The sequence below is a fragment of the Suillus clintonianus genome (assembly GCF_016758775.1).
Source record: "Suillus clintonianus strain FC179 chromosome Unknown DEU56scaffold_22, whole genome shotgun sequence".
NCBI classification, from domain to species: Eukaryota; Fungi; Basidiomycota; class Agaricomycetes; order Boletales; family Suillaceae; genus Suillus; species Suillus clintonianus.
In genome coordinates, this window is record NW_024539246.1 from 54,357 (window position 1) to 79,083 (window position 24,727).

A 24,727-nucleotide genomic window follows, 5' to 3' on the forward strand; every position below is an offset into this window, starting at 1 on the left:
GCTTCCCATATGCAGAAGGAAAACTAACACTAGGATGTAGCTACACGTTTGTGATCCCTCGTAGCTCTAAATAATCCACAGAATGTTGGGTTGGCACGAAAACCGCATCCGAGGTAATGTTTGTGATGTCATCCTGAGGTTCTTGCAATGCTCGTAGATTGAACAGGATGCGTGAAGCAAGAACACTGTGTATGACCACCTGCGGGCTTCTTTGACTTAGCTTTAGATACGGAGTTAGACAACAGGACTTACCCGATAAGAAGTGCGGTATATGTTGACTGAGAAACCTGATCAGAAGCTCAGCTGACGACTCGAGACAAGCGACTCACGGGAAGCACAGCGATTGCAACACAATTCGCCATCGCGGCCACTCCAAAAAAATAAGGCTGCGTTTTTGACGACAATCTACAAGACTTACCAGTAATACATAGCAAGTAAATCACGCCATCCCGATATAGAGTAGCGACCATTGGACTACTTTCGAATCGAGAAAATCGGGAGCGCTTGTATAGCGTGACGGACACCAAAACTGGCGGAGGATTGTGACCGGCGAGATATCCCATCGAATGCTACGTACCAAGCTCATAGAATGCCAACAAACCATAAATGATGCTAGCATGTCGTCCTTCCTCAAATACACCGCGCACAGAATCTGGAAAATGAGGTGAACAAAATAAACCTAGAGCAGAGGAAAAGTTAAGACCTCCAGATTCACTCACGCCCAACATCGAAATGGTTAGCATAGCTGCATTCATAACCTAAGAAGGATGTTTAATTTCAAGTTGCAAGAAAATAGCTCAAGACCAAGTGACCATGCTGAAAACCGATATGGCGATCAAGAACCTCTTGTTGCCCCCCCAGAACACGTATGTCCTCGTCACGAGTAGGACTGCCCAAAGAAGTGTCGGGGAAAAGGAAACTTGACTTGAAGTTGATCCTAACCTTCAGCAGCAACAGCACCCACAAAATGTATGCCTGGAAAAAATATTGAATATTCATCGATTTAAGTGAGGTTATTGTATACGCAACTGCCATATACAGCGGAGAACCTCCCATGATTAAGCTGAAATGTTGTCACGTATACTTCAAATCTGGCACAAGAAGCTTACGATTCCTCCACGAGTTGACTCGATGGCGCCTAACCGAGGGATGTCAGTGACTCAGAGTGAGAGCAAATAGACTGTCGTGAGTACTCACAATATACCGACATAGCAAAACTTGCAACTGGCAAATAGCGAGAGATAACGAAGGCTATCCTCACGAATCCCCACTTTCTCCCCCATGTCCAGCGAACCTGGAATTTTGTCAGTTCTTCATGTGGTCATTGAAACATACTGACCTCTGAGTCGAAAGTGATGCAGAAGTCGAAGAGCTGGGGGGAAATTGGTATTGGTTGCATACTATTTTTTTCCTCCTTACCAAGGCTGCCACGGATGCGACTGTCCCATATATTCAGCTCTTCAGGACAAATAAGAAGCCGAATGTAGACTCTACCTTCAACATACTAGATAAATCCAAGCTTGTGAGAAACAGAAGCATAAAGCTGACGGATGAGGCGGAGCACGCACTGCGACAGTTTGAAGTCCAATGGAGTCGGGAATGTAGTCACCCATAGTATATTGTCAATGAAACAAGTGGTCTAGCAGCGTGTTTTTTGTCAGACACTTTAAATCTCTCTACAGCATAACCGGGAAGGCAGGCTCCTTCCCACGAAGTACTGCTTCGAACGGTGGAGCAAGCTAGTTACAGTGATGGACTTGGCGAGATCTGAGATTTGAACAGCAGTGAGTGTGTTATCATTACTCATTGTATTTGATAGGAACTGTTCATTATACCATCAATTTCAGTGGTCGAGCGATGTGAGGACCACAGGCTCGCGGGGCTTGCGAAAATCGCTGTTTGTGTCAAGTCTATGTCAGCTTTCCGGCGGGATTTACAAGAAAACACATCCGACAGGTAGTACCGCGAACAACTTTCAACGACGCATATCCATTGAGGCAAGTATCGCTGACCACATGTAGCGGATAGCCATTTAAAAGAAAAACACATCCGACAAGTAGTACCGCGAACAACTTCCAACGACGCATATCCATTGAGGCAAGTATCACTAACCGCATGTAGCGGATAGCCATACTTATCATGCAAAAGTTTGAATCCCGCATGTTAACGTTAACCCTTGGAGATCATGATGGCGGCTTGCGACAAAATGAAGCCGGAAAAGTTGCATTTGAAAATTATTAATTATGTAATCCCTCCGTGATTTCTCTTGGATCCTTGTGGTACGTACTAGCTATAGTACCACGAATAGATATCTGGCATAAGGGCATGATCCTACTCAGTCCAGTGCCCTTAGAACCGCCCGAGCATTGGGCGAAGAATGAGATTACATCACGCAGGCCGGCAATTGACAATGCAATGCTGTATTGGACCATCAGCTGATCAGTAATGCATGGGGCCAAAGTGGGTCTTGGTCCAGTGCGATTGAGTAATATCATCTGCTCAGCGTGTAAGAGTACAGCAATCTGTCATATCGACAGACCAGATCTCGGAAAATTCGATCAACCGCCTTCTGTTGACTTATGGAGCTAGGCAAACAAAAGAGTCCCCGAGGGCCCGCACATGTCGTAGACCTTTCAGTGACGAAATTTCATAACATGTACTGGCCAGATGACTTGACGCTCTTCGGGCGGACCGAGTCTGTTATCAAATTCTTGGACGCTTTTGAGAATTGGTTTCATACTTCACAGCAAATAAACCGCCGACGAAAATGTGTGGCAGGGTGCGACGTTTGAGACTGCACACCATGCAATAGTAGCTGCACGCGCTCCGGCACCACTGTTTTAAATGACTCTGTTGACACATCATTGTCACTGTGTATGCAGGGAGGGGGCTAACTTAGCTGATAGGAAGTCATAAGTTTGTGATATCCCGCAGCTATATGTGATCCACACAGGATGAAGTGCGGACCGGTTGAGCAAAAACCATCCCTGAGGCAACCAGCATGTTTATGGAAGAATCCTGCGATTCATTCGGCACGAGCAACACTGATAGATGGTGAACAAAGCAAACAATTGAACACCGGTTCGATTCCATGCGGGATCAATAAATTTTAGTATTTACACTGAAGCCAGAACTTCATCGTAGAAGTCGGACGATGAGACTCGCTATACAAAGTAGCGGTAATTTTAGGAGGATGCGTTTACTATGTATGTACATAAAGAATGTCCATAGGGTGCCGAGAAGTGGATATATGTACAAATTCATAATACCAACCATATCATAACGCCCCAAGTCCACTTTACAACATGCTTGCCCAAACTTTCTGCCGCCAATCATGACCAAGCCAGCAGATGCCAGAAGGGAGCACAACGCCAAAAGGGAGCACCTTTAAATGAACACCATCTGATCGAATAATCTCCTCTCCGAAACTTCTCTGATCCAACGCCTTTATTTTCTTCATAAACTCGGGAATGTCGCGGTTGTCCCTTAGCAGGGATGCAGGCAATGTCAACAGATCGACGTGCACGTTGATTTCATGTGTGTTCCGCAGCTTGATGCGAGCGCCGGCTTTGATAGCAATCAAGTACGGCAGTGAGACAATTTGAAGGTTTTTGAAAGAAGCCCATGGAGTGACCTCCATCCACGGCACCATGCAGTAGGATGGTGTGTTCGACCAGAGGAGGGATGTGGTGGTTGAGAGGTGAGAGATTGACCCAAGGAATGCAGATCCCTGGGGAGTGTCCGTGAGGCACCCCCACCGTGCGCCGCTGATGGGGGTCTCACGCGACAGGATCAGGGTTTTGGTGTTCCAGGGAAGTGGGAAATGTTCGTTGTTGGCATGTGTGGCTGCACGGGACTTCCATGCATGTTCCAGACATCCTTCAAGAAGGCCCATACTTGTCCAGTCAAGGGCAATGGATGGTGCAGCGAGTAGCACCGGAGAGAGGAGGCTGATGGAAAGCGGACGCTCAATCAAGTTAAAGGCCCATGGGTTGTGGCACTGGGATCCGATCCAGATCTTGTGCACATGGGGAATGTAGTCGAAACGGAGGTGGTTTGCTTTCTCCGCGTACATTTTTTGCATATGTAGAGCATGCACGAACACTTTCACTGTGACATAGTGCTCAAGCAGTACGGTATGGAGGAGTTCTGGAAGTACCGCCCGCCTGACAGCTCTGGAGAAATGACAGAGGGCGCGTGCATTAGAATATGGACTTTTAGAGTCATATGGAGCAGTCTGATCAAAGGTGGGTTCCACGTAATATCTGAGGATGATGAGGACAAGCTCAACTGGGAGGTAAGTAAATGGAAATGTGGTAATAGGCTTCATGACGTGCAAGTAAGATGCGAAGCTGGTTTGAAGGAACCCTGCCTTTAATACTTGCCTCGTGAATTGTGGACCGGTCGGAGCGTAAACAAGGGCCACCGGCTACACAAGGCCACAATCACCACATCACATGATCCATTACTGAGTTGATGTATTCCTGGGCAAATTCCACTGTCCTTGAGCAATCTGAAAATCAAACACTCAGTAACGCAGCCTTGGTGGCCGCCGGCTCGAACGCCAATAACCTCAATACCTACGTTTTTTTTCCCCCCGACCGATCCACGCATACCCACCACCCCCCATCCAAAGTCACATGGAAAGTCCCTCACCCGTTCCTCGAACTACGCTTTCTCCTTGCGCGACAGAGGTTGTCATCCATGCACACGAAACGACGTAAGTGAGAGCACACCTTCGAATTTCATAGTATCCAGCTCCTCATCATCCTGATCATCGCATTTAGTATTGTGAAGAGCAAACTCATTTGGTGTCCCGTCAATAACGGGAAGTCAAGAACGTGTCTTTCATGTCGTATTATGAGCAAATTGGGAAAAACTGCACCTGAGGTCGCCATATAGCACCCTCCGCCAGCTCAGGCCTTCGACATATGTGTCTACCCATGGTTCGGAGGGCGTACAGCTATTCCAAGAAGTCAACAGCTAGAAATGCGGCGGGCCAAATTTCGCGAGGGAACTTCGAGTCACGACCGAACATCAATGGCGGTTATTGGCAGTGCCGGAGGATAAGTATTGCGGAGGAAGATGCATACTGACCATCTCTCTTCTGACAACCACTGTTCAAGCGCGGCGAGCTTGATGGTTTGAACTTGCGTCTTAACGGCGAAGGCTGGTCACCAGTTAAATATTGTGAATATCTACTACTCTCAACATCTTTTAGTGTTCTTCGTCGTCTACTGAGCACCGGTGGTAAACGATAAACGATTTTTATTGGTAATTTGTAACGCGGAGTCTTACATAATCTTATGCTGTCCAGACCTTCGCAATCAACTCCGTCAAACCTATAGGAAATAAGTCAGGTGAGGAAAGATGACAAGGGAGATTCATCGCACCAATGTCATTTGTGTTGAACTGATAAACGCCAACGAGCACGCCAACCGTGGCTGATCTCAGTGTCCAGGTCATGACAGGTCCAAGGATGGGAAATTTGCGCGGGTGCACATAGTCCACAATCATCGAGTCAAACTAGCATGAATAAGCCGACGTTAGATCCTCACAGAGTGCCACCCCCAGCGGTCACTGACCCCAAGATGAGAGTGCATCACCAAGCTGAGACCAAGCAGTCCGTCGAGGACGGGGTAACATGATCCAGAGGTCGCAAAAGCGGCCGCCGTCATGGGAACAAGGGAGGCCGCAAGAAGGCGCTCAAATGCCCAGTGATACGACCCATGCGTTCTTGATGGAGGAGGGAACTCCGTAGGGTCATTGACGGTGCCCTTTATGATAGCTGTCGAGCGCAAAATGAGTTTGTCTGGTACGAAACAGGATTTATAAAACGCACGTCCGCCTGGTACATACTGAGTAGTCGAGCTTGCCGCTCTCACTTTCAAACGCAGGTAAGCTTGATCCACGCTTGAGGAATATGAAAGGTTCTACCTTGCAACGCAGATCGCAGGATATTACGTCCAGTCGCGGAAGCAAAGGTTCTGGGCAGCGTTGAGTGAAGGAGCATGGACGAAGCCATTGTCGCTGGTGGTGTCAAACCCTGAGGAAAGTAGTGCGAGAAAAGTCGTGTGCACAGTGCGGGGCGCGGATGAGCGTTGAGGATAAAGCCGCTAGCCAATCACATGATTCCGGTTATATCCGAGCGTGTTCAACGGCGGGAATTTCGTTCTTCTACGAAGGTAATACAGTAATTTATTGTCGACGATAGCCATCGACTGAGTCACTGGACCTCGTTCAACCAATGTTCTGATGTTCATGCTTTGGAGACTTTTTGCGATTCCCATGATGTCAAATGTTGGCAGTCGGTCAAGCGTCTTGATTCCCATCCCTCACTGTTTCAATATCAAAGAGTTATCATCTGCAGCGCTTGAGCGATCTCGAGTCCAGGAGTTGGTTCAGTGTAGCAAACAGCCGCTAGATGAGCTCAAGCAAACGCTTGACCCGCTATCGAGACATCTATTGAATGGTCTGGCGTATACCGTTGGTTCTGCACTAGGATCTGAGCCACCAACGCGAGAGGAATGCCTTACAGCATTCAGCATCCCCAACAATGTGGGACTCACGGCTGGTGCTCGTGCATGGTCAAAGCATTCGCACCGTTCCCAAGGGGAGACACCAGGGATAAAGGATTTACCGGTCGAGAGAAACAACAAAGGGAAGATGAAGACAAACACAGGGTGGTGGGGCACCCCTTCCGGCTCAGTTTCCTCCATCAACGATCGTGCACTGGCACTATTTGAACGAGTGGTGGATAAATCAACTTGGAGAAATCTCCACTGGCTGCCGCATCAGGTCCTAGTATATGAAGCGCGAGTGGCAGAAGGATATGGCATGCGCTGGTCCCAGGATCGCAGTGTCTTGGAGAGCGGGGAAGTTGTTGCTGAACTCCTTTCGTGGACGTTTCGAGGATTTGTGGAGCCGATGATAGAAAATGGTCATGAAGTAGGATGGAAACATTGAATTTAAATACCCAGCAATATCGTTTTCAATACTCAAGCTTGAAGCTTCATTCGTTGCTCAACATATGCACGATGGCTAGAAATCTAGAGACAAGTCGAGGAGCAGTGGTGTGACACTCTCAAACGCGTGACGACCGGCGCGTGACCGAGAAATATCGTGTCACTCATGAGGCCGCCTTTTCGGCGCTGCCTGGCCTTTGATTTCTTACAGTCGTCAGCAGAGTACGGGCCAACGTTTTCGAACCCACTATCGAGGAAACCTTACTTTGCCGCCTCCGTGGAATGTCAAGAACTTCTATGAACGGCGCTCACAAGACGTCTCGATCTGCTCATGCGCAAGCCATCTTGGGTCCCGAGCTTTGTGAGAGGCTGTCTGAGACGAAAGTTTTACTGGTTGGGGCAGGAGGAATAGGATGCGAACTTCGTAAGTCTTTGAAGAATGTATTTCTATGTTGTATCATGATATCATTTGTGACAGTGAAAAATATCGTCTTGACTGGCTTCGGCCACATAACTCTCCTTGACCTAGACACCATAGACCTTTCAAACCTGAATAGGCAATTCCTTTTCAAAAAGAAAGATGTCAAACACAGCAAAGCCATGGTAAGTTGCCTGCATGACAGATCTTGTACCGAGGTAACATGATATCATCGTCCCGCAAGGTAGCAGCCCAAACTGCTGGCGCTTTCAACCCCAACGTCAACATTCATCCCATTCATGCAAATATAAAAGAAGCTCAGTTTGACATTGAATGGTTCAGTGGTTTCGATATCGTTCTGAACGCACTAGACAATCTCGGTAAAGATAACCGACAACTCAGATTCAACGTAGTTTGACAGAATCGCATTCCAGATGCGCGAAGACATGTTAATAAGATGTGCATGGCTGCTGGTGTTCCTCTAGTCGAATCTGGCACTGCCGGGTACCTTGGTCAGGTGCAACCTTTGCTCAAGGTATTGGTCATTTTGATCCCCGCGGCTGTGTTGTTGAAGGATTTCCTATCTAGGATCGCACAGAATGCTTTGACTGCGTGCCGAAGCCTACACCGACGACTTTCCCGGTGTGCACCATCCGGTCTACACCGTCTCAACCTATCCACTGCATTGTCTGGGCGAAGAGCTACCTACTGCCGTGAGTTTGTCATTGTGGTTTTGTTGACCAGATACTGATACTGTGATATCAGGCAATTGTTCGGTGAGGATGAAGATGGGACAGGCGAACTCGATGAAGCGGAGAAGCAAGGAGAAAACGGTAGATTTTTTTGCCATAAGCTTTGCTTGTGATGCTAAAGGAACGTTTCGTTTTCACACAGCCGAAGAAATTGCCGCTCTGCGCAAAGAGGCGCTCGCATATAGAGCAGTTCGGAGTGCGCTCCGCTCTGCACAGACATCGGAGGATGTGGCTCAACGTGTTTTCAAGAAGGTCTTATTTTGCACCTTGTCCAAAAACCGCCTTGAAATATTGATCCCCTACATAGGTTTTCCACTCGGACATCCTCAATCTGTTATCAATGTCTGACATGTGGCGCGCACGTGCGGCGCCAACGCCTCTTGATTTCAGCGCTATCCAGGAAGGGAGATTTTTCATACAACGACCTTCGAGTTCGAGTACGACTACCGGAAGTGCGCAGATTATCCACTTCCAGCCAGCGAACGGCCACTCGAATGGAAAGACCCCTTCGGCGTCTTCGTCATCTAGTTCGTTAAACGGAGTTTCGGGACTAAGGGATCAACGAGCACTCAGTTTGCATGATACCTTGGAGCTTTTCATATCAAGGTCGGCATAGGTGTCATCTAATTAATCAGATTTCTAAACGAGAGTTGCAGTACAAATCGACTTGCCGAGCGGCTTCGCAAAGGCGAAGATACCATTTCCTTCGACAAAGATGATGACGATACGCTCGATTTCGTTACCGCTGCCGCAAATCTTCGTTCTGCGGCATACTATATCGATCGCAAGACACGTTGGGAAGTCAAAGGTCTGTTTCCATGTGGCTGGTTCTATTTTACAGCTCATCTCTCCCTAGAAATGGCAGGAAATATTATTCCCGCAATTGCGACCACTAATGCCATCATCTCCGGCCTCATAGTTTTACAAGCAGTTCACCTCCTTCGCAAATCATACGCGCAATTGCGCAATGTCCACGTGCAGTTCAAGCCAACCAACCCACTCAGCACAAGTACTATGTGCCCACCAAATCCTAAATGCGGTGTCTGCCGAGACACCTACACCAAAGTTTTGTGCGACCCTGCTCGTGTAACATTAAGTGAACTTGTAGATGGCGTACTTGGCGGTGGGAAAAGGGAAGTTAGCGTTTACGAAGACAAGCGTGTCCTCAGCGACCCCGATTGGGACGATAATCTTGAACGAACGCTGGAGAGTCTAAATGTTGGGAGGGGCAATTTCTTGGCGATCGTGGATGAAGATGAGGAGTGGGGTACGATTGTGGTTGCGTTGGGCGTACTACCGTAAGTGACGTGAAATTTCCGTTGAGCCCTTGGTTAATGTGCACTTCAGACCTAATCATCCTTCTGATGGCCCGGCGTACATACTTCCGTCACCACTGCCATCGCCTCCTCGTCTAGAAAAGCAGCGGTCGACGCCCCCTCCCGCACCATCCCGCAAACGGTCCGCCCCGGATGACGAGATTGCAGAAGTCGGGCCTTTTGCCAAACGCGCGAAGACAGATACGAATGGCGCAACATCAATACTGGATATTGCGAGTCCCAGCAAGAGGAGGAGGTTAGAGGAGGACGGGCTGCTGATGTTGAGCAGCAAGGACGACAAGATAGAAGACGATGTGATTGAAATCGATTGAGACCCATTCTTGCTACACTTTGTTGTCTTTGCTTATATTATTGCATGTTCTAAATACTGTTTCAGACATCGAGGTGGGCATAGTTTTACTCAGAAGTACATTGCTGTTGAAACGTTGACAGGCGGTGTGACAGCTCGAATGACCATCGTCAACTATTGTATGCGCACCTGAGGTGATCGTCTCCAGCTGCTTTGGCTTCTCTCCTTTGTTGAGGTTCACTCTAACTTGGTTATACGATTGTATGATAAGAAGATTATGCAAGTGCGCCGTTGCTTCCCTGTTTCTGATACGATGCTAACAACGAACTTGAAGCTGTTTCTATCTTGCAATCAGACTCAGACCAGAGCACCACATGGGTTTTCTGATGAGTCGTGCCCTTTCGGTTAGGTATTGAACCGGCGAGATGCTGAAACCCGGTAAGTTGTCTGAGTTATGAATATGGCTCCGCAGTTGCATTAGGTGGTGTGCATCCACGGCTCTAAACAGCAAGGTCAGCGCCATGTCTGCACCCTCGACCTTGGCATTAATATCTAACCCCATAGGATTCGCTGGATAACTATACACAACGCTCAAAGCCGAAGCGTATCTGCAGAGGCTCATATGGATATTTCCTCCTCGAAAGGAGAGAGTTTTAAGGTTCGGAGGCATTGACTAATTAGATCCCGCGGGCGTTATTGACAAAATGTCTACTTCAGCTGGTGTCTAATCATGAAACCGAATGCTCCCGGATTAACCTGACATGCGGGAACATTGGTCCTCAAATATCCATTTTTGCCTTTCGCATCTTGTTCCAACAATACCAACGACACAACGATTTGTCATTAGATGATGGTCTGCCACGGGAAGACTACCTTCGCAGAAGTAAGTTTCCGTGATGATGACTGCCCATCACCGATGCACTGTTGCCTGGAGCATAACTATTATTGACATACATTAGTATACATCCCGCGGAAACGAGGCGGTGAGGCGCTTCACTGAAACGTTCATTTCTTTTCCGGAGAACACGTGCCAATGGAATGCGGTCATACGACCAATACATTTCGCAATCATCAATCGAACGTCCTCACGCGTGCTCTCCCACACCTCAGACTAAACCGTCCATCACCTCATATCTGATACTCGAGGATGCAGTCGCCACAAGTGTCATCAGTTCCATTGCCTGCTTTACGTGGCTGGCATCCAGGAGAACAAGCCGTTCAGGCCATCATCCATCTCCCTGAGCGGGTTGCAATCACCGCGATTGTGGATAGGTTGCCCGAACAACATCGCATCTTCCATACAAGTCGTCTTCATTTCTTGCCTGTCACTACTCTTGATCAGCAAGGAAGACCGTGGGCATCTATTCTTTGCTCAAATGATGGGATGCCGAGTTTTATCTCGTCCCCTACCGATGCTTCACTGACAGTTAAAGCGCATCTATGGCCTGGGGATCCAATTATCCAAAACTGTTCTGTTCACCTTCATGACGGAAAGCCACTTTTTTCCGGGATTGGGCTTGAGGTTGCGACAAGGAGGAGGAACAAATTCGCTGGCCATATATCCAATGTTTCATTCCGAGGTCTGGACGTCGATCTTACTCTCGCAGTCACCCAAGCCCTCGGGTGAGCTATCGCGGCTTCTTTGTGCTATGGCCCTGTCTCACGAGCTGTAGATTGTGTCCTAAATACATCAATATCAGATCGCTTACTCCATATCGCGGGGTGTCGCCACGCCTCATCTATGAGCGGTTTAATCTAGGCGATGGGGAGTGCCTGCCTGATGATGTTATTGCATTCATCCATGCAGCTGATACAGCTTTCTTGTCGACATCTTACGTGGCCGCTCAGGGGGATGAGGACACTTATCCTTCTCGAGTTGGCGTCAACCATAGAGGGGGTCGCCCAGGATTCGTTCGAGTCAGACCTTCTGATAGGAAGACTCTTGTGCTTCCGAATTATGCCGGTAAGAAGAACGATACACCGCAGAGCGAATCTAGTATTCATATGTAGTACACAGGAAATCGCATGATGAACTCATTAGGCGACATACACATCACACCAGTTGCTGGAATCGTTTTCCCATCGTTTTCCACTGGATCAATCCTGCATGTCACCGGAAAAGCGAAGACCCTGTATGGTGCATCTGCACGAGCATTGATGCCAAATATGAATATCATTTCCACCATCTACGTCACTGGATTCTCCTTTATCGAAAATGCTATTCCGTTGAGGGAGACAGGGACAGCGGAGCGTAGCCCCTACAGCCCACCCGTCTGCTACTTAGCGGAAGAAAAACCACCATCTGTATCATTCGCGGACATCACACTCAACCTGATAAAGACGCGAGTGCTGAATGACACTCTCATCACCCTCACGTTCGAGTCATCACGGCCTGTGGATATCCATCCAAGTCAAAATTGCGTGCTGGAGTTGTCGGAGTTCCTGCGCAAGCGCTCACACGCGCTTTTAGACTGGGAGGAAGATGAGAGCACAGTTAACGATGACTGTGTTCGTACTTGGACAATCTCCACGCTTCCAACCTCAGATGCACCTTGCATTCTTTCTATCACAATGAGAGCGATCAAAGGCGGTCTTATCACTCCCATTTTATACCAGCTTGCTAGGAGTGTTGATCCGCAGCTGACTGGAGAAGACATTGATGTCGCAGAATTGAAAGTCTGCGCTCGACTGCGAGGTGTCGGGGGCGATCTTCCTGTCCCGGAGCCGCTAGCAGCATGCGACGGTGGACGGCGGCTGCTGTGGATTGCTGGTGGAATTGGCCTTACTCCTTTCCTGAGCTTAACTCGTCACGTGGCAAATCTCGCTGCCCGGGGATTCGGCGTCTGGGATGTGACGCTCGTCCTTTCATCGCGGGAGCCGGAAGTTATGCTCGGCTTGATTGGAGAAGCGTTTGCGGACATGTCATCCGGCAAAAACGGCGGCGGCCAGTCGCCCCCTGACCTGACATTCTCCATTCATGTCTATTCCTTAAGGCAATTCCAGTTGCCTTGGTCTTTCCCGCCGTTCGTCTCGCTGGTCACGCATGAAGGACGCCTTGACGACAATGGAACTTTGTTTGGCAGTGTAGACGCAAAGTTTCGGGAATCGCATATCTGCGGCCCGTTGCCTTTCGTTCTGAATGCTATGAAGTCACTCCAAGCTGCTGGAGTCGACCCGGAGCGCGTAAAGCGAGAGAGATTCACATATTGAAAGAACCTTAGCAGACCAAGAGTAGTTACCTTTGTTCGGTGTATCCCAGGTTGCCCAATAAGTCTCCTAATAATCACACGTTGTAGGCGCATATGTATACTGGTGGTATTACATAATACGTCAAGAAGCCAAGCTTTAATTAAGTTGCCGAATGTACAATAATTAATTAAATGAATCCGGCCTAGGCTGCGGGTAGTACGGGATGCCGCGGCACAAGGAAACTGCGGAATGCCGTCAAACATGGGGAAGGGGTAACTGTATGGTATTGATCATTCCGCGGTCATAGTATTGTGTTCTAGAGCGTGTGCAATTAGAGCTTTTGCCTGGTGGCCCATCAGAACATTGATAGGAACATCGAGCAGGCACTGAACGCTCAGCGACACGATGAACTGCGTGCCACGAAGGCACAGGAACTTGAATCACAGTCCTGTAGTACTAAGTAGGATCTGCGAGAGAAACCGTTCGACTGGTCAACCAATTAGACTTGTATGAACTTGAAGAATCTGATAAGCTCGTTCAACCATGCATGCACTTCAGTGTCGCATATGGCATCAAGCATGCATCATACAGATAATCGTATGGCACTCCAGTGTTTCAATCCACACTAGTTCCTTGCAGCCCACTTCTCACACGCAAAGCAGTGGTGGGAAGGGGCCTACAATGTTCTCAAGATTTATATCTGATTATGATTTACAATTTACAGCATGTCAACACAAGATTGCCTGGATAGTTCTACATATCATGTTTAGATCGAAAGATGACTTGTCTATCTACAAAGGACTCGGACTCCATTTAGCTTCACAACAAATTCCTGCACTGTCTCCGAGTCAGTGGGACGAATGATTGCCAAAGTTAGACCATACCTGATTCAAGTTGGGTGATTAAGGGGGTCTTGCACCAACACTCAAGGTACCCGGAGTGGTGGCCTGGACTGCCTCCAATTTGTTCATTTGCTCCATCCATTTCAGCATCCTGGGCGAAAGTATTTCGCCCTCCGGAATTGCTTTCAGGTCTGCGAGAAGCGGGAACAAAAAGAAGTCTGCCCAGCTCAGCTGGCTTCCGAACACATAGCCATCGTCTGCCATGAGTTCTTCCATTTTACCAAGCAGTTTGCGAAGATGCGCCACAGCTGGTTTTATTTGTTCGCGAACCTCAGAGTCTGTAAGTTTGCCTGCGTCGGTAGCAGCCACGCGCGGTTTCACGACCCCTTTCTCAACTGCAGGGAAACCTAAAGCACGCAATCAGTCATGATAGGCTCCATATGTTTGTATGAAATTTTGAGTTTACCATGTGCGCCAGCAAGACTCACAAACTCCCACATCTGTTCCTCGATGATGGCCTTCCCGTGACCCGGGGAAATATGCAAAGATGGTTCTGGTGTAACCCTGTCAATGAAGCGTGCAATGGCTGCGCTCTCGCGCAACTTCAGGTTGACCGCCTTGCCATCAATTTCGTGGATGATCAGGGTGGGCAGGAACCCGAATGGATGGTTTTCATATGCTTTGTCTGAGTGTGGAACGCATCTAACTTGATTGAAGGGTATCCCCTTATGAGTCAACCCGAGAGTGATAGATCGGGTGAAGGTACTGAATGGCGTCCCAATGATAGTGTAGGGAAGTGGGGTCATGGTTGGTGTTAAAGAGGTCTATGACACTACCTAGCAGACTTTAACCTTCTCGGTCAACAGGACGGCTAGTTGCCGCAGCGAAGCGAAGCAGAAGCTAGACTCGGAGTCTCGGACACGGAGAGGAGGTCCGATGTCATGGTGAGAACGATGCCTAAAATATTGACGACTCGATGGGAAGGCAAACGTTTCATTCTAACGTGTGTGTGCGAAAGCTAGTAATGACGATTTCATGACGAATAGTAACATTTCTTTGTGGCTCAAACACCACGTGTATATCACATCCTCGCATCACCGAGCCGGAGTTGGAGCCAGAAGGGTCTAAAGAACCCTACCGGAGTCAGTACACAGCTTTCAAAATCCTTTCTTGCTCAGCGTAGCCCCACAAAGATTCTTTTCCAAGGGCATCGCGCAGCATCATAATTGACACAACCTGGCAACATAAACCAAGCTCGCTATTGAATTACGCGTAGAACTACAAGGAAGAACGTTACACTCTAGACAAATTTCAAATTTCAGATTTCAAAGCACCACTTCATTTTTACAACTCCGCGTTAGGAAGCTGTCGTAGTTCGCTGTGGGGTTGGTTAGATGACGGTAACTTAACCGGGGGCCATCAGCGCACCTTTATGCAGCGACGATCTCGGGATCACTAAGTTTGTCATATGGACACGATGCCGGAACATTTTCATCCAGCAAGAAGTACTGCTTGGACTCCCGCGATCCTTCGTCGCCGTAGTTTTTCAACTCAGGGCTAACAGGGATGGGATCGTACTTGGCGACGAGGGCACGAACTTTTGCAAGAGCACCAGCGCGCTTTGCGTCAGTGCTGAAGAGGATGTCAAAAATCCACTTTGGCTGGAAGACCATGGTCAGGCCCGGCGCATAACGTGTGCGTCTGACCTGGTGAGCCGGAGTTTGGATGACAGTGAAGAATTGTTCCCCGCCAAAGCAGAAGCACCATCTGTCCGTGTCAATGTCACGGGGCACAGTTGAAGGCCATGGTTTTTCATCAAGCTTAGCAAGACCATTGAGGAGTTCCCAGAACAGGGAATTATAGTCCTCTATTGATCGCGAAATGTTGTCATTTTGCTTGGCAAGAAGAACGAGGGAAGTGTTGGGACCAAGCTGGTGAGCCTGAGGGAGGTATATGGTAAGAGCCTTGGCGAGAGAACGGATATGCCGTGGGTCTGATAGGTCATCCGAGTCGATGAACAGATAGAGCTGGTCGTCTGATTTAAAGCCCTTTGTGGCGTAAATGCAGGGGAAGACTAGTTCCTCGTCGAGGAGAACTGCCTTGTAGTCTTCGTAGGCATTACGCTGCCACGTTCCTTGCGGAAATGCAGCAGTGACTTGCGCTCTGAAATAAACAAAACATTAGACTACGGCCGTAAAGGGGGGCGCATCCATACCTTGTCAGAGGATTACCATCTTGGTCATCTCGTCCGCCCAATGCAGCTCGAATGGGGCTCTAACCGATCGTCAGTTCATCCATAACCAGAGAGCAAATAGGTCTGATACGAACAGTGATGGTGGACAATATATCACGGAGCGTCTTCGGTACACCTCGAGATTTTATCGAGGCGACATCGGCAAGAAGTGTGAGCACAACGCCACCGATGATAGATGCAGCTAAAGCGTAGATGTCGAACATGATTGAAAATTGGAGTGCTGAGGAAGGTCTGGTTATGCTGGAAGAGCTTTTATAGGTTTCAAACTCCAACTTTGACGAGACACAGAAAAAAAAACGTGACCGAACGGTGCTGATTTTTGTCCGACTGAGAAGGGTCATTGCAAGCCAAGGTCAAGTGATTGTAACAGGGTGCAGATGCAACTAGACCTCGGGTGACGCCACGCAAACCACTCACGGGGGTGCTTCCCATACAATTGCAATGAAACCATACAATGTCATGGCGCCATCGGTGTTGCCGGCGGGTGAGAATATCGACGCAGTGCCACTAGTTACATTTTCTTTTGCGGGATTTCACTGGATACCATTTGCAATTCTGTAAGGTTTTGTCTACTCCTGATTAACCATTGTATGATGATCGAGTACGTACTGCAATTTGTCGGCAGTAGCTTGGCCCATCTGGCACTATCATTTTTCGGTTACCTACCTTCATTCCCGTACCATCCCGGGTACCTATACGACTCCGCCAGTTGCATGTCACATCCGGTCGAAGCGCAGCATATGTGCCATACTGGTAACGACCTAAAACGAGACAGACCGCCGAACACGGAATATCACCAAGATCCCCAGAAATAAGCCGACACTGATCACAACTGTGAACCAGAAATATGACTAGTCCCTGAGAACACTGACCTCCATGTAACTTTTAAGTGTATTCAACAATGCACGTTGGCCCCTCGGATGCAGTGAACCAGATGAGCGTCCTTGGTCGGGTGATGAGTCAATCCGAGGAAACCATACAAACGTCATAAAAGGTACCAATTTGCGGAGCCCATATCAGGCAAAGCGTCGTGGCGTAATGACTGGCGCCAGCGCCAGTCATTCCAGACCTTCCAAAACATATCATTTGATTCTTGATCAAGTTGTTGAGGAACAATTGTCAAATGGTCACCTGTAATAGCTTGCAATCTGTATGTGCCACAGCAATATTCTCGTATTGTCGACGAAGATCTGAAAATCTGGGCCCCCACATTCGTGGCAGCGCCCGCTACCTCGAGTCCGAATTCACTATTGCGCGTGTCAGCCTTCCGGAAGCCTTCAAGGGGCTACATGTGACAAAGTGCTTAGTGCAGGTTGAATGATTTCGGCGCAATTAGGATTTTGTTTGAAGAAATGCCTGAACTTGAGTGAAGCTTGAGAACTTGAACCGGGGAGGGCTGTCTCCATTAGGCGTGTGAACTTGACTGTGACTCTTTGTCACAGACAGTGGCCCATGGGGAGAGCTAAGATTATTGTTGAACGTTGAACAACTCAACATCTAGCTACCAAAACTTGATTGAGATTGTCGACCGCGGCTAACATGCAAGCCCCTTGATGGAGTGTTTTAGCCTCAGCCTCTCACACACACGCTCAGGCTCGACAGACCACACTCACGCCGTACTTCCTTCTCTCCCTGCTGAGTGCCTTTGTAAGTTATGTTGGCCACCTGACTTTCCTTCCTTCCTTTTGCTCTTGAAACCAGAAATATCGAGTGACATTTGCATTCGCACGGGAGCTCGACGTGTCAAACAGGCAACACAGCACGCAAAGCTCTAGAACACATTGACGTCATAGTGTTTCGCTTTCATTGCGGACCGAGAGAAGCCCCATACTTGAAATCTTGAGCTTTCCTTCACCTCTCGTGCACTTGCTTGCAAGTTCAAGTTGCACCGTTGTGCGTGTCCCTCACATTTGCTCACGAAGGCCTGCCGTGCGGGGATGCCAGTGGTACACTCACGCCCTCCCGCATGCTCCTGACTCCATGGCACCCTCCCGCATGCTCCTGACTCCATGGCACCCTTCCGCATGTTTATTGGCATTTCATCCTCTGATAAGCCCACGGCCAGCTTGGCTTATACCACGGACAAGTCGAGTGGGGTAACCACAAGCTCTCCTCTCTCGGACGTTGTCAAAATGGTTACACGACATGTCTACTACCCATCCAGACCTACTGCCCATCTCCTGAGACACTCTCCCACCCGTGCTTGTTTTCTTGTTACCTCCTACTTCCGCCCGATACCTTCGTGCACCCTCGCAGCTCTTCTGCATATCTCCGACTTCATGGGCTCCATCGCATACTCACACGTTCTCCTATCCCCTTGTGCTTACCGTCAAGGTAGGACTCATGCCAAACCCCTGCCACATGAAACAAACTAGCCCTGGGACACAAGATCACACAACAGAATAATTTTTTAGAATCAGCAACCAGAAATTGAATGTGGAGACGAATTGGTAGTTCCTGAATTTTTTTCACAAAGTCTATTGGAATGACAATTGATTGGTTTTGCATTATGATACCAACTATTTAGAGAGATCCGCCATGGTGCGCTCACACAACTGCTAAATGTATGTACATATCTCAGGGGTTCAGGGCAGTGTAAGAGAGGGCCGGATGGCTCGCAACCCGGAGACACAATACTACCGAATCGACCAACAGTTTGCAGCATATCCGACTAGCTAGCGCCAAGCGCTCGAGAGACTCCGATTTTGTTCCGAAAAGTATATCACCCGCATTTTTCGAGGTTAGGTAATATAGGCACATTTAATTTTCAAGAGCGAGCCGCCTGTGCATGTAAGTATGGCGTATGTATGGCGTATTTGATATTTTTATAGGTGAAATATAGCTCACACGAGCCGTTACAGAGTAAGTGCTGCGCATTAGCTCCGATACTCACGCCCCTGTCATTCCTCTTGTTCTCTGAGTCCCTGCTGGAGATATGGCAGACACAAAGGTTTGGTTTAGTGGGTGAAAGTGAATTATTAGACTTGCCATGGATGCTGATATCTCATATGTTCTTCTTCTAGTTACCGGCGCATCATCAGGATTCGGGAGATCAGTGACTGAACTATTGCTCAACAAAGGCGCCAAAGTCATAGCGACTCTGCGCCAACTAGATGCCCTATCAGATCTATCGGCACAATTTCCCTCCCAGCTCTTAGTCATTCAACTTGACGTGACGAACAGCGCGGGAGTAACGGCCGCATTTGCCAAAGCAAAAGAAGTTTTTGGAAGGATTGACGTTGTATTGAATAATGCAGGTCAATGTGTCATAGGAGAAATGGAGTCCGTGAGCGAGGAAGGCGCCCGCCAGATGTTCGAAGTAAATTTCTGGGGTGCTATGCATGTGAGCAAGGAAGCGGTGAAGTTCTTCCGAGAAGTGAACAATCCAATTGGTGGGAGACTGCTGCAGGTCTCGTCAAGGTTGGGATTGGTTGGCGGCCCTGCAACCGCCTTTTACAGTGCATCGTGAGTGTTCCTGGTCATGTGGCATGCTGTATTTAATTCATATCATTGCGACAGAAAATTTGGCAGGTGTAATCAATTTTGTGAGAGCGGAGATGCTTACTACCAATTTGTCTAGCGCTAGAAGGTCTGAGCGAGTCCTTGGCAAATGAACTCGATCCTGCATGGAACATAAAGGTAAGCTAAGGATGGCCGGCTGCCAAGAACTTATCTAACGTTCGATTTCCCAAGGTCACAATAATCGAGCCAGGTCCATTCCGCACCAAGATATTCAAAGAGAACCAAATTGTGGCTCCCCAGCACCCTGCTTACGCCAATCCTGGCTTGCCCGGCTCCCAAGTTCGGCAGTTCATCACGTCGGACAACATCAATGGAGACGCAGACAAGGCGGCGGTAGCCATTGAGAAGTTGAGCCACCTTGATGAAGTTCCTATGCGTCTGCCACTCCACCGAAAGGTCATTGTTTCAACAAGGGACAAAATTAAGAGCCTGACTGAGGATGTGAATAACTTTGAAAGTTGGTCTGAAGATCTTTACCTTTAAAAATTCAATGCATATACATAAACGTGTAGCCAGCAATCTTGTTACTCATTTCAACTGTGTTTCATACAACGTCTACGGTCAATTTTTCTTTAGATTCAAAGCTCACCTTGGTGTGCCGATAACTTTGTCAGTCTCCTGAAACATCTTCCGAATGTATCGCATCAATCGTTCGAGCCCTGCGTCGACGGAAGTCCAAAGTTTGTGGTCCGACGTACGGTTGCCGACTTTGCGTTCTGCAAACAGCTGTACGTTATTAGTCCCGACTGTACGTTTTAGGAAAACTCCGCCACAAAGATGCTCGTCCCAAATTGGACTCCAAATGCTTCCGGTGTTCCTACATAGAACGCAGACCAAGCACTAAACGTTAAACACCGAGCACAGACCTTGGAAAGGAGGCTGACCGCCAAACGTATGATAGGCGAATCACTATTCAATTCTTGTTTCAGGCAGAGTTCGACATAGTCACGAGGTGAACGTGGCTTAGTTGGTCTTATCATTTTAATATTTATGCAGCATCACTTACTACTTTTTGGCCTCCGAGTCCGTCGCAGGGCAAGACGGATCTTAATGTTCCGGGAGCTACGGGTAAGTGAAAAGATCCACGAGTAGCTCTGTCCTCGTGCCTTTAAATTCATATTAATGGCGCGTGTCATGGGCCAAGTGCAAAACGTTTACCGGACCTTGATGAATGATGGCTTGCGATGATGGATGAGTCTGGTGGTACATATTGGTTACCGCCAGCATGGGCGCGAGGGTGATAGGAAATTCGGAACATTAGACAATGACATAAGTATAGCCCTCGTATACACGGGTGATGTAGCGACCTGTTCCAACGAATGTTTGATTCGGATATCCGAAGTTCGAAACCATTTCAGTCAAATTCCGATTCATCATTCCTTCCTGGGTGATATTGAACATATTCCTTTGACCCAAAGATACAGCACTGTACATGAACTCATATATTGCGTGAATGAAATGTAACGACGAGAATGTCCGTTGTTTTACAGTCGTCTATTTTGTATCTAAAGCGTGATATTCACTCCCGCTGCAATGGCTTGACCCAAGGTCTCATTCACATGGTAGAATATCTGGCACTGCTTGAGGCGGATGGCCATGTCGCTAGCCTGTCCAAGATGCGAGACGACATTGTAGATCAAGTTGTTTTGATCACGTTCAGACAAACCATTCCACTGTAATTGTTCAATCAGCGATTCGAAAGCAAACTGCACACTATTCGCTACGTACGAAGATCCTGGGCTGGTCGAAATCTATCTCGCTGGGAGAGCTGAGGTACTTGACGACACCGCCAGTCCAAGTGTTGTAATTGTCGTCATTATAGGGGCGAGGAGCAAGCTGAAGCATATCTTGTTGCGACCAAAAGTTGGGGCGCTTTCCCTGATTGTTGAAACTCATGGCACCATCACGCACGAAGTTCGCTGGATAAACTCGATTTAGCATCACACAGCGCGATGGAGCAATGTTACAAACCGACGGGATTGAGGGGGCAGTTGATCTGTAATCATATATAAGCTTTAGCACGATCAGACTGAGTCACATGGTGCTACTCACAGGAAGTTGTCTTCCGTTAATTCCAGTGCGGTATCGCTGGGCATCTGGGCGCATGAAGTTTAGTAGAAGGATTTCAAAGTTATGTTAGAAAGCTTACCAGCGTAAGCGAACAATCGCGCTTGCAGCGTGGGATCCTCGCTAGGCTCGAGACCATAAGGCTAGGTTGAATTAGCCTTGTTGGTTCGCGGACCATTAGAAACACAAACCAAGTTTGCAGGGTCGAAACCAATTTGCTCGACCTCCGAGAAATGATTAGTCCTAAGGAAAAAGGTAGGTGTGGTGCATGAACATCGAAAGTCAGAAATCCGTACGGGTTCTGAACGAGGGTGATCCGACCAATTTCCTTCAGAGGTATGTCTTCTACGAGCCACTCTAGAAATAGAAATGTGAGTGTCAAGAAAGTGTAGCTTGAGGGACGTGAAACGTGCCTTTGGTCAGGTCCAAGGGGTCGTCTGAGAGAAAATGTTAGCGCTAGCTTGAAGAAACCAGATAAGACTAGGTATCTGACATTTATAATTCGCCGCTTCCTGAGCCGTCATGGTTTGCCAGTAGATTGTCCAGCTGGGGTAATTTCCGGCTGCAATGGAGTCATAAAGATCCTGGACGCCGAAGTCGGGGTTCGTGCCAGCTTGCGTGATGGCTGCGTCATTAGTATTGTTCATGATGCCCTGATCCGTATACGCGGAGGTTCTTGGTCGTGTCAACGGTCAAGAAAACAAGCACAACAACGACCGCCTACTTGATATAAACCCAAGATCCATCAGCCTTCACAGCGCGGAATGCGTTGCCACTAAAGCCATTCATATGCCTAAGAATTGATGAGTAAAGGAGAGAGCAGGCATATTTCATCAGATCTATGTTACCTGAAACCGTATGGGGTCCCGAGGTCAGACATGGTACGCATGGTCTATAACATTTTAATGTCAGCAAAGATAATCGTTTAATTGGAAGAATCTTGCAAGGACGTGCCTGGTAGATCGATTCATTATTCGCGGAAAGGTAATCTAAAAAAACGTGAAGCCTGCACATCGGAGCAACTGATTTGTCACTCACCCCAGAAGTTCTAGTGGGGTGCATAATGTTAGTGTGAATGAAGTGCTTGTTATATCATGAGAACGTACATTGTGATCCAAAGTGTTTGTCTGAGGATTACGTTTCTGAGAATGAATAAAGTCTGTGGACACCATTCAATATGACAAGCCATGGGAGGACTCGTTAAACTAACGAGGAAACTTCGCCGGATCCCGGAGCCAGAAAACAGGGTGGTTTAAGAAGGGCTTGGCGGTATATTAGCTTCAGGAAACACTCGTACATGATGAACGCTTACCCAATCCAAGATTCCGTCTTCTGTGCGCAGCCTAAAGTTTTAAAACAGCAACACAGTGAACACGAAGCGACAACACTAAACAGGTCATGTACTTAAAGGCGAGCCCTCGCAGGTCCCGAACAGTATCCGCATTGCCCAGATTACCAGCAATTGTAGAAAATCGAGCAGTAACCGGGGTACGCTTGCCAACATCCGAGAAGACTTTCGCCATAGAGTAATTTGCAGCCACAGGTGTAGTCACTTCGAACCAACCATGGGCACCTGCGCCTTTGGCGTGGACGGTGCGCTCAGGCTTTGCAAAGAGTTTGTTAGCAGTGGGATTGCGAAGATTCCTGTGTGCCTTACCACCCTCTCACGGACAAAGTGAGCCAGTTGTTCGATCTGAGATGTGCTTATATTAGGAAGGATCGACGCTATTCAAAGGAAATTCCTTGCCAGGCTAGTGGACGAAATAAGAAGAGGGCCAGTCGTTCCTAGTCTGTCGACCATGTATGGGTTGGGAAATCTGCACATAAAATACATGTTATTTGTGAAGTATAATCAAGAACGAGTTAACTTACGCCTCTCCCGCAGACAGGGTGTAGTCGAGTTGAGTAGAGGGATCATTGATGATAGAATCCTGCTCATTTGGACCTTGATAGATGTCGAAGTATGGCTGACTTGCATCACGCTTGGTTTGCTCGGTGCGCGCGACGACGGTCGCAACTCCTGAGAAGAGAAGCACAGAGAAGCCAGTGAAGTGCATTTAGAAAGCTTAGAAGGTGAGACGAAGCTGGGTCACGAGAATTCTGACCACATTATTTATACGTGACCTGCGGGTTAACGTGCCGGATTAATCCGCAATGAAAGACTATGTATGTCGGAGCGATTGCCCTTTGCCCTGAGATGGTGAGAAACAGTCCTTGTCATGAGTTAGAAAACGGGCTTGGGCAATCAAGAGATTGTATTTGATTACTCTCCACAGCTGTGATGAAGACACATGGGTATAGATCCGTGGTGGCTTCACATTATGATTAACATGCCGGCAATGTTTGACAGTGAGAGTTTTACTTCCGGGGAAACTCATCTAAGCCGCCGTGTGGCAGCCGCGCCCTTGGGAATGAAGCTTATGACATTTATCCATACAAGTCCGAGGATTGTGGAAGATGTATGCATGCTTACTTGCCTGGGGTCCTGAACCGCGCAGTGTATTAAGATGTGACCGCGCTAAGATGAGCGGTAGACCGATGATGCCGCATCTAAGAGCGCCCATATGGAAATCGGGATTCAAAGTCCGGCCGGACAGTCTGCACCAGTGATAATGTCCCCCAGATATTAGGCGGCGCAATGGTATATCGGGCTATAAAGCTGGTGAATTTGATTCACAAAGAAAGGGATTTGTCCGGGCGCACGTGATTCCCGGACAGTCCGGCCGTTCCCGCGATTCTCAAGATGAGCGCTCGACGAGCTTGGGCATAGGCCTATGTAACTCCCTCGATCGATCTAATCCTTCATCTTCTGACAAGTACCAGGTCCACTATGTGACCCAAATCAGATCATTCGTCGAATATCTACGATCGTGCTGGCAGCTACGCATGCAAATTCTTTGAATGTATAAATCGGTTAGCGCCGACTGTCGTAAGTACAACCCCATGACCATGGGGACGGCTTACTTGGATTGCAAATATATGCGACCGCCTTTGAAATAGATGACAAGGCAGCTTGTCATCGGTGGGTGAGAATCTCCAAATGATAAGGTCAGACGTACGGACCGCACGCCACGACGTTCCGACATAAACAT

The 24,727-nt window shown here is 48.1% G+C and overlaps 10 protein-coding genes across 10 annotated transcripts; 4 read left to right on the plus strand and 6 right to left on the minus strand.

Annotated features, from left to right (window-relative positions):
• Positions 1 to 40: 40 nt before the first annotated feature.
• On the minus strand, positions 41 to 1,613 carry DEU56DRAFT_910893 (uncharacterized protein; the record flags this gene model as incomplete). The annotated part of the gene is made up of 12 exons (XM_041357234.1): positions 41 to 206; positions 253 to 278; positions 330 to 370; positions 419 to 529; positions 578 to 652; positions 720 to 758; positions 813 to 975; positions 1,040 to 1,063; positions 1,110 to 1,138; positions 1,198 to 1,294; positions 1,340 to 1,504; positions 1,569 to 1,613. The coding sequence occupies 12 exons, from the start codon at positions 1,611 to 1,613 to the stop codon at positions 41 to 43; spliced, it is 981 nt and encodes a 326-aa protein (XP_041210268.1).
• Positions 1,614 to 3,493: 1,880 nt separating this feature from the next.
• DEU56DRAFT_697327 (uncharacterized protein) lies at positions 3,494 to 4,315 on the minus strand (the record flags this gene model as incomplete). The annotated part of the gene is made up of 1 exon (XM_041347252.1): positions 3,494 to 4,315. A coding segment is annotated over one exon (822 nt), but the record flags the coding sequence as incomplete, so codon positions are not given.
• A 559-nt stretch (positions 4,316 to 4,874) lies between these two features.
• Positions 4,875 to 6,168, minus strand: DEU56DRAFT_792661 (SDHD, membrane anchor subunit of succinate dehydrogenase). The gene is made up of 6 exons (XM_041352716.1): positions 5,938 to 6,168; positions 5,843 to 5,884; positions 5,586 to 5,788; positions 5,394 to 5,526; positions 5,299 to 5,342; positions 4,875 to 5,237 (listed from the first exon to the last, which is right to left on the minus strand). Exons 1-5 carry the CDS (start codon positions 6,023 to 6,025, stop codon positions 5,305 to 5,307), a joined length of 504 nt encoding a protein of 167 aa, XP_041210270.1. The 5' UTR covers positions 6,026 to 6,168; the 3' UTR covers positions 4,875 to 5,237; positions 5,299 to 5,304.
• DEU56DRAFT_792663 (uncharacterized protein) lies at positions 6,169 to 7,069 on the plus strand. The gene has a single exon (XM_041352717.1). It carries the CDS (start codon positions 6,256 to 6,258, stop codon positions 6,964 to 6,966), a length of 711 nt encoding a protein of 236 aa, XP_041210271.1. The 5' UTR covers positions 6,169 to 6,255; the 3' UTR covers positions 6,967 to 7,069.
• Positions 7,070 to 7,126: 57 nt separating this feature from the next.
• On the plus strand, positions 7,127 to 9,951 carry DEU56DRAFT_979414 (uncharacterized protein). Its single transcript, XM_041359743.1, has 11 exons — positions 7,127 to 7,389; positions 7,444 to 7,568; positions 7,628 to 7,763; positions 7,818 to 7,918; positions 7,972 to 8,096; positions 8,149 to 8,216; positions 8,278 to 8,387; positions 8,443 to 8,741; positions 8,792 to 8,943; positions 8,992 to 9,433; positions 9,483 to 9,951. The coding sequence occupies exons 1-11, from the start codon at positions 7,248 to 7,250 to the stop codon at positions 9,781 to 9,783; spliced, it is 2,001 nt and encodes a 666-aa protein (XP_041210272.1). The 5' UTR covers positions 7,127 to 7,247; the 3' UTR covers positions 9,784 to 9,951.
• Positions 9,952 to 10,720: 769 nt separating this feature from the next.
• Positions 10,721 to 12,971, plus strand: DEU56DRAFT_971886 (uncharacterized protein; the record flags this gene model as incomplete). Its single annotated transcript, XM_041359470.1, has 3 exons — positions 10,721 to 11,384; positions 11,435 to 11,724; positions 11,779 to 12,971. Exons 1-3 carry the CDS (start codon positions 10,909 to 10,911, stop codon positions 12,969 to 12,971), a joined length of 1,959 nt encoding a protein of 652 aa, XP_041210273.1. The 5' UTR covers positions 10,721 to 10,908.
• A 680-nt stretch (positions 12,972 to 13,651) lies between these two features.
• Positions 13,652 to 14,833, minus strand: DEU56DRAFT_884471 (uncharacterized protein). Its single transcript, XM_041356163.1, has 3 exons — positions 14,259 to 14,833; positions 13,835 to 14,199; positions 13,652 to 13,787 (listed from the first exon to the last, which is right to left on the minus strand). The coding sequence occupies exons 1-2, from the start codon at positions 14,596 to 14,598 to the stop codon at positions 13,853 to 13,855; spliced, it is 687 nt and encodes a 228-aa protein (XP_041210274.1). The 5' UTR covers positions 14,599 to 14,833; the 3' UTR covers positions 13,652 to 13,787; positions 13,835 to 13,852.
• Positions 14,834 to 15,222: 389 nt separating this feature from the next.
• DEU56DRAFT_754553 (YqcI/YcgG family-domain-containing protein) lies at positions 15,223 to 16,249 on the minus strand (the record flags this gene model as incomplete). The annotated part of the gene is made up of 3 exons (XM_041349829.1): positions 15,223 to 15,955; positions 16,008 to 16,066; positions 16,121 to 16,249. The coding sequence occupies 3 exons, from the start codon at positions 16,247 to 16,249 to the stop codon at positions 15,223 to 15,225; spliced, it is 921 nt and encodes a 306-aa protein (XP_041210275.1).
• Positions 16,250 to 18,835: 2,586 nt separating this feature from the next.
• Positions 18,836 to 20,365, plus strand: DEU56DRAFT_792675 (NAD(P)-binding protein). The gene is made up of 5 exons (XM_041352718.1): positions 18,836 to 19,006; positions 19,070 to 19,511; positions 19,566 to 19,573; positions 19,627 to 19,685; positions 19,740 to 20,365. The coding sequence occupies exons 1-5, from the start codon at positions 18,982 to 18,984 to the stop codon at positions 20,049 to 20,051; spliced, it is 846 nt and encodes a 281-aa protein (XP_041210276.1). The 5' UTR covers positions 18,836 to 18,981; the 3' UTR covers positions 20,052 to 20,365.
• A 588-nt stretch (positions 20,366 to 20,953) lies between these two features.
• Positions 20,954 to 23,738, minus strand: DEU56DRAFT_792680 (catalase-like domain-containing protein). The gene is made up of 20 exons (XM_041352719.1): positions 23,508 to 23,738; positions 23,383 to 23,452; positions 23,293 to 23,328; positions 23,040 to 23,239; positions 22,948 to 22,978; positions 22,846 to 22,897; positions 22,742 to 22,794; positions 22,674 to 22,683; positions 22,590 to 22,624; positions 22,484 to 22,527; positions 22,360 to 22,428; positions 22,129 to 22,310; positions 22,049 to 22,072; positions 21,932 to 21,992; positions 21,827 to 21,878; positions 21,718 to 21,778; positions 21,621 to 21,664; positions 21,540 to 21,564; positions 21,297 to 21,487; positions 20,954 to 21,241 (listed from the first exon to the last, which is right to left on the minus strand). The coding sequence occupies exons 1-20, from the start codon at positions 23,690 to 23,692 to the stop codon at positions 21,074 to 21,076; spliced, it is 1,593 nt and encodes a 530-aa protein (XP_041210277.1). The 5' UTR covers positions 23,693 to 23,738; the 3' UTR covers positions 20,954 to 21,073.
• Positions 23,739 to 24,727: the final 989 nt, after the last annotated feature.

Bases quoted from the DNA above. Each gene is read 5' to 3' on its own strand.
- DEU56DRAFT_792661 (XM_041352716.1), bottom strand. From the start codon at position 6,025: ATGGCTTCGTCCATGCTCCTTCACTCAACGCTGCCCAGAACCTTTGCT. The intron at 5,527-5,585 runs GTCAGTGACCGC...TATTCATGCTAG, and splicing joins TGATGCACTCTCATCTTGGG to TTTGACTCGATGATTGTGGA. The intron at 5,343-5,393 runs GTGCGATGAATC...TATTTCCTATAG, and splicing joins GTTCAACACAAATGACATTG to GTTTGACGGAGTTGATTGCG.
- DEU56DRAFT_979414 (XM_041359743.1), top strand. From the start codon at position 7,248: ATGTCAAGAACTTCTATGAACGGCGCTCACAAGACGTCTCGATCTGCT. The intron at 8,217-8,277 runs GTAGATTTTTTT...GTTTTCACACAG, and splicing joins GGAGAAGCAAGGAGAAAACG to CCGAAGAAATTGCCGCTCTG. The intron at 8,742-8,791 runs GTCGGCATAGGT...CGAGAGTTGCAG, and splicing joins TTGGAGCTTTTCATATCAAG to TACAAATCGACTTGCCGAGC.
- DEU56DRAFT_792663 (XM_041352717.1), top strand. From the start codon at position 6,256: ATGTTCATGCTTTGGAGACTTTTTGCGATTCCCATGATGTCAAATGTT.
- DEU56DRAFT_792675 (XM_041352718.1), top strand. From the start codon at position 18,982: ATGGCAGACACAAAGGTTTGGTTTA. The intron at 19,007-19,069 runs GTGGGTGAAAGT...TTCTTCTTCTAG, and splicing joins AGACACAAAGGTTTGGTTTA to TTACCGGCGCATCATCAGGA. The intron at 19,686-19,739 runs GTAAGCTAAGGA...CGATTTCCCAAG, and splicing joins ATCCTGCATGGAACATAAAG to GTCACAATAATCGAGCCAGG.
- DEU56DRAFT_884471 (XM_041356163.1), bottom strand. From the start codon at position 14,598: ATGACCCCACTTCCCTACACTATCATTGGGACGCCATTCAGTACCTTC. The intron at 14,200-14,258 runs GTAAACTCAAAA...TGCGTGCTTTAG, and splicing joins GAGTCTTGCTGGCGCACATG to GTTTCCCTGCAGTTGAGAAA.
- DEU56DRAFT_792680 (XM_041352719.1), bottom strand. From the start codon at position 23,692: ATGCACTTCACTGGCTTCTCTGTGCTTCTCTTCTCAGGAGTTGCGACC. The intron at 22,795-22,845 runs GTTAGTTTAACG...TGGTGTCCACAG, and splicing joins GGATCCGGCGAAGTTTCCTC to ACTTTATTCATTCTCAGAAA. The intron at 21,993-22,048 runs GCACGTTTCACG...TTCTATTTCTAG, and splicing joins CCCCTTGGACCTGACCAAAG to AGTGGCTCGTAGAAGACATA.